Genomic DNA, 10297 nt, shown 5'->3' on the forward strand with positions numbered 1-10297 from the left:
CACTTCAAAACATCATATCCCCCCACTAATATTTTATTTTCACCCTTAGTTTGATGCAAATATTAGATAGAAAAGTACAATTGGCAATAAACATGATTTCTTTTTCCACTATCTCTAGGAGTTCTTCATATTTTCTGCAGAGCTGGGGGAGAAATGTGAAGCAATAAGTGAGAAACTAGTGCATCTGGAAGACCAACTGCAATCTTCAGTCTGCAGAGTTGATGAAGGTATAATTCATATCCTTTTTGATATATCTATAGATAGTATCGACCTACGTAAGTATGTATGATGCAAAATACTTTCAGATTCAAATGGGGTAGTAGTTCTTAATGCAGATTAGTATTATACTAAAACAGATATAACTGATTGTTTTGCTGAAGTGATATTTCTTGTTGTAACAAGTCGTCCTACAGTGCATTCTCACCATGGTCTGATCTACATTTAATTGATTTAAACTGAAATTATCTCTTTGTTAATTGAGATTAGGCATCAAAATGCTTTCACATTTTCAAAGGATTGCTACAGTCCTTTCATTGGTACTGCCCACATAAGTGAACAACTACCAAAAACTGCATGAATACAAGCATCCACATGCAACGTTGGCATGATTTAGTTAAATTGTACATCGTTGACTCAGGCTGTGTATATGGTCAGGTGTAACTTGGCTTTTCTTTCTCTTTTGAAAAAACTTGCCAGCACAGGCATCATACGGTATCCTATGCAATCTAATCCGCCTCTGACACTCCAATGCAAGTAGCTGGATGAGATATATTATAAAACACTCTTATCATTTTCTGTGCTTCATCTGTTTGAAGACTGCTTAACCTTTACAGGGGCATTTGTTAGGCCTTCATCTGTGGAAATTTTTCAAAATTTAATGGCATAGAATATTTCTCTCATTTACGACTTCCATAAAAACTTACCACAAATGAGATTTTGTTCTTCTAAGACAGGAAAAAGAGAATAAGAACCAAGAGATCAAAGAAGATTAGAATATTCAGTTACTTTTTACTGGAAAAGAGGTGGTAGACGAGTGGATAAGGAAGAAGGATGAGTGCATTCATGTGATGAACACAGTTGCCCTTATAGAAACCTGAAGGTGAGCTCAGGTAATGATGATGCTAAAAAGTACTCAGTTCCTCCCAAGGTAAAGTGAGCAGTCATGCAGGAAAAAGTGCAGCGCAAAACTAGAAAAGAGAATCAGTAGAACTTGTGAAAATACTACCTTGTTTTCGGTAACTGAGCATCTATTTCTAGCTGCGGCTAAGTATGGAGAGGAGAAATCCAGTTACTAATTTGTCAGCTACTTCAAACCTTTCTTTTTAAAGCATTTCAATGTACCAAAATACTTCTTATTGTACTTATCACAAGGATAACTTCAATATTCTGTCAATCATATTTGCAGCATATGTGCTCTGTTGCAGCTTTTCCCCTCCAACATTTCTTATAAGCATTCTTTTCAGAGAAACCCGTGTTTATCTATCTTGTGTATATGCACAGCATCTAATTCCTTCCCTCCGTCCCTTACATACGTTTCCTCGCAAATGAACGTCATTCTTTAACTCTAGTAGAACACCGAGGTTTAGATTGATAGGTTTTTTTCTATTGAAGTTTATATTCAGACCTGCTTACTAAGATAGGTCTGATCATAGTTAGTTTGGTATGCAGAGTGCATTAACTGAAAAAAACCCTGCATTTTTTATTCTTGATGAAAATACTCTGCAATTACATTTCTTTGTAGCTGCTGAAACTGCAAAAGTAAGCTAAGAAGATTAAACGTAATCATTGGAAGTTGAGAAGAGTTGTAGATTAAACTCATTCTTAGCCAAAACTGTCTGATACAGATCTGGTGTCCTGTATTGGTGAAATTCAGCTCACATTATCTAAATAAAGAAATGTACGACCTGTGATATCTTGGTTCTCCTAGTAAGAACATAAGCTACAAAATATGAAATTATGTTTCAAACATAGGGACATACAGACAAGCAGTTCAGCAATTCAGCTACCGCTCATTAACATTCAGTTATTATTTCAGAAGTAGTCCAGACCAACATGCATAAAATGTTACCATCTGGCACATGTAATCACTGTGCTGTACTTCAAAAAGGAATGAGAATAGCTACCACAACACTACAGACCTATAGACTGGACTTTTTTTAGTTTTTTTTTGGTTTTTTGTTTGTTTTTTAATAAAAACTGCCCAGAGTCTGTAAAATAAACATTTACTCATTAGTAACTCGCCTATGTTGCAGGAACCAGCACTGAGACTGGCGTCAGTCATTAGTATCAATAGATTGCCCTTCTCATCCCTCTAAAAACCATCTTACATATACCTATTACAAACTGCAATAGGTAAAAAATCTAAGGGACTACAAGAATGTAGATTGGTTCTGTTGTCTTCTAAACACTTCTAAAGACCCCACTGAGAAAAATAAATGCTCTTGAGCCATTTGCCAATGTTATTGTGTGTTATAGCTTTGATTAATAATTAAGTTTGTATTAGAAGAAAAATCCCAGATGTCACTGTTTTTCATTCTGCATTTTGATGGCATGAAACACTTAATTCAATCATGCTGCTAGTTGTAATTGCTAGCACAACCTGCACAAAAGAGAAATCTAGTGGAATTTCTTGGTCCTAAGTATTTGCACAAAACCACTCAGAATTCTCAGTTTATATTGAAGCTTTTCATGGTAAATATTAATCTGTACTTTTGTATAAAAAGCATCAAACAATGAAGGGGAAGGAGGAGAAGAGTTCATCTCTAGCACTATGATATATTTGCTAAATTCAGTGTAGTATAGACAAATAAACCCACAAAACATTCAATTACAGTTAATCATTGGAAAGTGTAAGAAAACAGTCCACATCATTAATTAGAAAAACCAAAGGAGGAGAGGTGACTCATTCTGGTGTCTGCAGAGCTGATGAGAGGTGTTACTTTCCTGACAGTAAAGGCCTGGAATTCCCAGTAAAATTAAATGGAGCCTATATTGCAATTTCACAGTCATTTTTGTTCTTAATTAGCAGTTGCATTTTGACAGACAACTTGAATGCATGTAATAGATCTTCCCGGTGAAAAAGCTTTTGTTGGAAGAAGAGCTGGCTGGACTATTATTTAAAAGCCATGTAAAATCTCCATATCTCAACATAAATGAATGTTTTAAACAGTTTTTCTGAAAATAGAGTGTTGTGCCTAAACGTCCATTAGGCACTAGAAATTACATTGCCAGTCATTCACTGTTATGTGACAGACTCTTGTGTATAACTTGCTTTACACCAGTATAGATTTTGCACAGAATCATTGATACAGAATTCAGTCCTTGACTGTACTTCACTGAACAATCTCATCGAGTGAACCTGTAAGTAATGTTGGGATCCCACAAGAGTGAGGATTGCCAATGGTATGCTCTTAGATTTTTATTCTGAATGACAGGAGAAATGGTCCGTCGTGGTGTGTCCCACTGAGAGAACGTGGTTACACCTTCCTTGTTCATGCTGTGACAGAGGTAGGTCAGTGCTTTTCCACCCATGCACTTGGTTGTCTTCTGTATCTCACTAGAGCAAGTGTTTCAGAGACAGCTATTATCCAGATCACTGGAAAGGCAAAGTTTTTAAAAATGTTTTGGTGATTCTGGTTTTTGTTGTTGCTGCTAAGCAGGAGCGTTGAGTTATTTTGTAGAATTATGTCTTACAGCTGTGAAAGAGGGAGACATGAATGGAAAAGGGAAGTGGAATATTCTTGATGTGGCTTCACTACCATTGTAGTGTGAGGTGCTCTCTTCAGCCACTGCAGCACTCAGCTACTAAAAACAAGAAAAATACGTAAATAAAAACTGTTTCTGATTTTTTTCTGCTCTTAATTTGCTTTCCAGATGTCCAAAATTGCTGTTATTCTCTAAAATCCCGTAAGATTAACTTCCTTTATCTCAGCCCTAGGACAGCCAACTACTCAGCTGTCTTTCCAAGGTCTTTTGTCTTACAATATACTCAGTTTCTAATATTTCCTATAGGATGACAATTGTTTTGTAATATCTACTTTTTGTCTCTTTTCTCTAAACATCTGTGCTAGGAGGCAGAAGATATGCTGATGAACCAGTGGCCCCTTTTTTTTTCACAAAAAAATTAAGCAACTCTACAATCATTAGGCAGACAATCATTAGACAGATCTGCTTTTATCTTCTTGACAATCATAGATTCTGCTATGATGTGAGTTCAAATATCCTTCTTCAGGAGGATCTTGACAGATCTTTCACAAGACTTTTTTCAAAGAGAAAGTCAAATGGGCAAAAAGCTTCAAGACTACATTAGAGTAGCATTGTTATTGCTGATAATGGATTGGATTTGTATGATATTGTTTCCAAGTACTTTAGCTTACTACTTGTGCTACATTGGAGATATTTTGCCAATTTTTCACTGGAAGATAATAGAACCAGAACACATTCCTTGCTGAAACTTGTTCAGGGCTACTGCCTTTGATACTGGCTCAACATCTGCAACACTGGATAGAGAATTTAAGCATGAGGGGGGCATTTACATATGGACCCATGCAAATGCATGTGTTTGGTTTTTGGTGGGGGGGGTTGTTTTGTTTTGTTTTGTTTTGTTTCGTTTCATTTTTAAAATGAGCAAAGCTGATGATTCAGACATAACCTCTGTAACATGGATAGAAATTCCATGCTTAGCCTTATGTCATGTATTTTTCCTAGCCATAAGGACTTGCTTGATAGTTACGGATCTACATCTGACTGTGGAGCTATGAGTAACACCACACTGTTATTGAAACGCAAAGAGTTTATTGAATCTTGCTGTAGGTAAGACTAAGCCGTCATTGCTCTCGTTGCCCCCATCTTTCTATTGGTTAAGAGTTTATTTTCCCACCTATTTTTTTTCATCCTCCAATTTTTCAAATGCTTCAATTTTTCTTTATACCTGAAAAGAATTTTGTAATTGCTTGGGATATTACAAATAACAGCATGTAGTCAGAGGCTGCACATCAGAAGTAATTAAATTTCAGAGGCTTCATGGTGTTCATATGTTGAAGAATTTTCAGCAGAGCCTCTTGATTGAATTGCAGAGTGGTAGACAGTCCAGGAGCACTTATAAGAGAATAATGATGTTTCTTACTTCGGAGAAGCTGTGAGGCATAATTGATTTGTCCTTGTATGGTGTTTTGAGATCCTAGGATAAGAAGTTACTGGGTGCTGCTGTGACTGCCTGTGAGTAGTCAGAGACAGAATCTACTTACCTTATTAGAGCTGTCCAGAAATTAGAAATATGCATGATTACTCCTGGTGAATGAATTAAATCATCATACTAAAAATGTACAACCACACAGAGATGAAATTTTGAGGAAGTGAAACAGAACCAAAAGCAGCCAAAAGGGTTTTCAGAGGCCTGTAACTACCTGAAGTAGTGGTATTTTTGAATGGCTTTCCTGTGGTTTGGTGTAGTCACAATTTTTCAAAGGCAGAAACTCACATTTTATGATTGCATAACCTGAGGCCATCTTTCTTTTGTTGACATCGTGTTGACATCATGTTTGGGTAAAACAACATTTCATAATGGATGGTCTCCATAAAGGATAAAGTCTGTCCTTGTGCATTATTCTTCCTCTGCATTGTATTTTTAAAGTGAGTTGTTTTGGTGTCAACCTGTTTCATTCCCCATGAAAAAGTGCATTTTTGATTCTCTTGTAAATCCTCCAATTGGTGAATTACTTCTAGAGCTGAGCTTATTTTTTTTTTCCCTTGAGCCTTTTACTTTTGCAGTTTGGGGTCCTTGCCCTGTAATTGTATCTGTACATCAGGGAACACTGGCTTCAGTATGGTTGAAGATGGCCTTAGCTTTCATTCACAGAAATGTGGTTGTTGGGTTGCGTGTCCAGCTTCAAAATCCACCCTGTATCCAGCAGGAAACCAACAGTTTGTGTGGTTGCCTTTTCAATATAGCATCATCTCCCTCCTTCCGATGAGAAGGGTATCCAAGCATTATCTTCCCTTCCCTCCCCATTTTATAACTGCTAAATAATGCTACTTTAGAACTTTGCCTGTTTGGGTTTTTTTGGTGTTGGTTTGTTTTTTTTTTTTTTTTTTTTTTTTTTTTTTTTTTTTAAAGCAAGTGAGACAAATGTATTAATATTTAATCTAAATAATTTGGAAGAACTTGAAGCTACAATTAGATAGCCATGGCCATCTGCTCTGAGCAGAGCAACCATTTATTAAATAACTTGGAAAGAGAAAAGGAGCTGCCAATCACCTATAGAATTATTCCTTAATAAAGCTTGCACAGTCTCTGCAGAGGGAGATCCAGGTGGTGAAGGAGACGCTCCAGACCGTGCTGCTGCAACTTCAGCCAGCCAGGGAGGCAGGGGATGAAAAAGGTGGAGACTTCCTCTGTGACAGCTGGTGTCCAGGAAAGCAGGACTCGAAGGAATAATGAGCAGAAAGAGCTGGTAGGATGACATTAATACACAAAGGGCTGCTTTTAGTAACTGAATACTCTTTTACCAAGCCTCAGGGATCTCTTCCCTCCCTGCATAACTAATAACTAAATCAATTATGGAGAAACAGAGCCTGGAGGTCTATCATCAGAAGTATTCTACACAGCCTCGCATGTTTTGGCACAGATTGGGAAACAGCTTTCAGAGCAGAGCATCCCTTGTAAATGTGTAGATTACAAATTGATACATTTCAAGTGAGTCTGCAAAGTTGCCTTTAATGTCAGTGAAATGTTCTCCTTGAAGACTTGTAAACAGTATCTGTCTTCCTTACTCACGGATTTTTTCCCATTTAAAAAATGTAGTGTTAAAGCTGGAACATCTCGTATTTCTCAAAAAAATAGCTGTAAGAACAAGAACTTTTGTGTTTTTTTTTTTTTAATTTTTTTTTATTTTTCCCCCCCTTTGGCTTCAGCAGCTTTCTTACACTGAATGTATTTACACATTCCTACCAATAATTAAATCAACAGGATGAAATTCAAGCTAACAGAGTTCTTTTAAGTGAAATTTGAAGCTCATTTACTCAATGGCATTGAGTACAGAAAAGGTAACTAACAGCAGCCCCTACAGCAGTAGTTCAACTGTTTTCATTAGGTATTAATATAAAGTTGTTTTAGTATTACAGGGATTGTAAAATACACACAGAATACTTTGTTGGTGATTTGTGCTCCTTTTATTTAAGTATGGTATGACCAATATGTCATTTAAGTTGCCTTGTAAAGTTTACTATTACTGTTGTATTACTTTGATCTTCCTTCTTATAAACTCCAGAAGGAATGCAGATTTTTTTTTTATTTTATTTTTTTTTACTCCTGTCAGACACATATGTATACTTAAACATGTATTTGTAATAGGAAAGAGAAGCAATGTTCCATTGAAGCCAGCTAACACAAGTGACCTATATTTAGATCACTGCTCAAAACAGTTAAATCTTTAAAGGAATTCAGATTGAACACTTGGATACCCAAATGTATCTGATATTATCTGATATCACAAAGTTGTACTTCTGCCATCTAGTGCAGAGGGAGAACTTACAAACAAATTATCACTGGCCTCCTTTTTTAAGCCACTAGAACAAACAAGTGTCCTGCAACTCATTACTGTACTTTGATACTGTTAGTATGACATTTTAAAGACTACTTTGTTTCTGCTTCTTCAGTTACACATTTTGTAGCCACATTGGGAAAGTTTTTGCCAATTTTGAAGGTCCTTGAACTACTGGGTCACTACAACTGTGTTCATTTTCTTTTGTGTGTTTTAATACTGGCTGAAACTTCTACCTCAGTGTTAAGGACATAGGGAAGAAAAAAAGTGCTAGGCAGCTGCCATGTACAACCAGATTATGATTGCATACAGGGGCACAGCTCAGGTGGTTCCTGGAATCGTTGGATCCTTAGGATAGAATTACAGCCCTGTAATTCAGAACATGGTCAACTTTTTCATTGTATAACATATGGATCAGCATCTGTAGTGTGGTAAAGATGCTTGGACTTTTACCTTACATGGACTCCAGTACTGCTCACATGACTCTAGTCTCAGACAGAAGTCTCTGATGCTCTGCTACTGCTCTTACAGGCCCGTTTCTCCCTGGCAGCTTCCTGCCTCTCCTCAGTATGTTTAGCACTTTCTGAAACCAACAAGCACATGGCAGCTTGTGTTTCACCGACATTCAGCTCATGAAAAGCCATGGGGAACCCTGCCTGGGCACAGGGGACACAATTGTTAGACAGAAGATGCTCATGGAAACACACCTGAACATAGGTTTAAAAAAATATATATGTATAAATCTCTCCTACTATGATATTAAGACTGCTTATGGGTTAATACCATAAACTTCCAGTAGTGAGCAGTTACAGGGCTATAAGCTCACTGCAAAGATAGCCCAGATATGCAGTGCACTAAGACTGCACCGCTCCTCTCTCCCTCATGCTGAGGATTTTGTGGAGCTTTGTCCTTTACAATCCTGAGTGTCTGAAAGCCAAGATCAGCCACAGCCCACAGCTGAGGTGAGAGACTTTCCTCATGGCAGCAGCAGCAGCAACAGGGACTATAACCTTCACAGGGACAGGACAACTGCATTCGTGTTCTCAGTAGTACAATCTTTTGTAGACATTTCCACTCCTTCACTTAAGAAAAAAAATAAAAAATAAAAAGAAAAGGAGGAAAGCCAAATCAATCATTCTTATCATATTTGTATGTATTAACATTTATTTTATAATGTGGACTACTATTACTTTAATTTATTATCCCATTAACTTCACCGTTTTTGTGGGAAGTTAGAGCCAGTAACCATTCCTTCTCAGATATGCTGAATAATAAGCATAATTTAAAAAAAAAAAAAAAGCACAAAGAAGGTGTACTATGCAACTTATCAGCTGCCTTTTAGCTGTGGATAGAAAGCTTTCAAATAAAGAAAAACATTATTTTAACTAACCAAATGTCTGCCTGGATTCCTTACAGTGCACAAGCATTCACAGATTTCACCCTGGAGAGAGAGGGATGAGGAGGAGAGGGAGGAGTGGAAAGGAGAAAATATGCATGACTATTATTATGTTTTGACAACAGTGAGTCCTACACTTGAGAAATTCATAGAATCATCACAGAATCATAGAATGGCTGGGGGTGGAAAGGATCTTAAAGATCACCTAGTTCCAACCCCTTGCCTTGGGCAGGGTTGCCAAATTTTGTGATGCCTTTTGGAAACAGCCTAAAAATACATTCAAAGCTAGAGTCACGGTGAGCTATACAGACAGGTGTGCCTTCAGCCCTGGATTGCATTAGCCTGCCTGTGTCACTCCCCCTGGAGAAGGGCTGGGTGTAGGGATGTATGTCTACATCAGCTACAAAACTATCACAGAATCATTAAGGTTGGAAAAGACCCTTAAGATCATCATGTCTGATTGTCCAACTACCATCAGTATTTCCCACTGAACTATGTCCTTAAGTAACACATCTCCATGTTTCTTGAACACCTTCAGAGACAGTAACTCCCCTACCTCCCTAGGCAGACTGTGCCAATGCCTCATGAGTCTTTAGAGAGAAAGTTTTTCCTAATATCCAACAGTTTGAGGCCATTCCATCAGTAGTTTCATACATACATGCTAGGATGCTGTCACCTCCAGGTAGATACTGGTCTCTCACCATCTGCGAACATGCCTTTTTCTGCCTGGCACACATACTCTCCCCAGCTAAGATTCTAGCCCTCAAGAGGCTTGAGGAGTAGGCAAAGCTTTGTGCACAGAAACCTCCACTCCAGCACTGGGAAGTGCAGGAAGAGGCATCAGCTCACCTCAGCCACAAAAGTGTATTTGCATTAGAGGAGGAGGACTGAGCTTTGTTTAACACCTGCACACACAGACATACCCAAGGGCAGAAAGAAGGATGATGCAAAGGGGACAGGCATCCCCAAGAAGTCTTTAGCTCCAGCCTAATGTTTTTCCTCACTCAATTAATTAATCTGTTCTTTCCGAAGCCTGACATTCAGTTTTTTCCTTTTGCTATGTTACTTGTTAAATCAAGATAAGCACACTTTTTCTAGAGCACTCAAGAAGGAAGTAAAATAACAGCTCCCAGATAGGCAGCAGAGCTGGAGGGAGCTTCAGGGTGAGATTAGAATAATCCTCATGTATCCTCTTAGCTTACTATCCTATTAAAAATGAGACTGGGACCAAGAGATTTTTTAGTCTCCGAGATTAACATATGCTACAAAGAAGCTCTAAAATATTACGCACATGCGAATATTTTTCTGCACTACTAAAGAGGATAATACAAGTTTCTGGAGAGAGGTATTTAAAACAAGA

The 10297-nt window shown here is 37.8% G+C and overlaps 1 protein-coding gene across 1 annotated transcript in view; it reads left to right on the forward strand.

Annotated features, from left to right (window-relative positions):
* Window positions 1–8871, forward strand: part of DISC1 (DISC1 scaffold protein) — a 207874-nt gene extending 199003 nt beyond the window's left edge. The window contains exons 14-15 of the mRNA XM_048935728.1: window positions 119–235; window positions 6287–8871. Of these exons, the coding sequence (XP_048791685.1) occupies window positions 119–235; window positions 6287–6436 (267 nt within the window). The 3' untranslated portion in view covers window positions 6437–8871. The remainder of the gene's footprint in view (window positions 1–118; window positions 236–6286) is intronic.
* Window positions 8872–10297: the final 1426 nt, after the last annotated feature.

This window comes from Lagopus muta, chromosome 2 (assembly GCF_023343835.1).
Source record: "Lagopus muta isolate bLagMut1 chromosome 2, bLagMut1 primary, whole genome shotgun sequence".
Lineage (NCBI taxonomy): Eukaryota > Metazoa > Chordata > Aves > Galliformes > Phasianidae > Lagopus > Lagopus muta.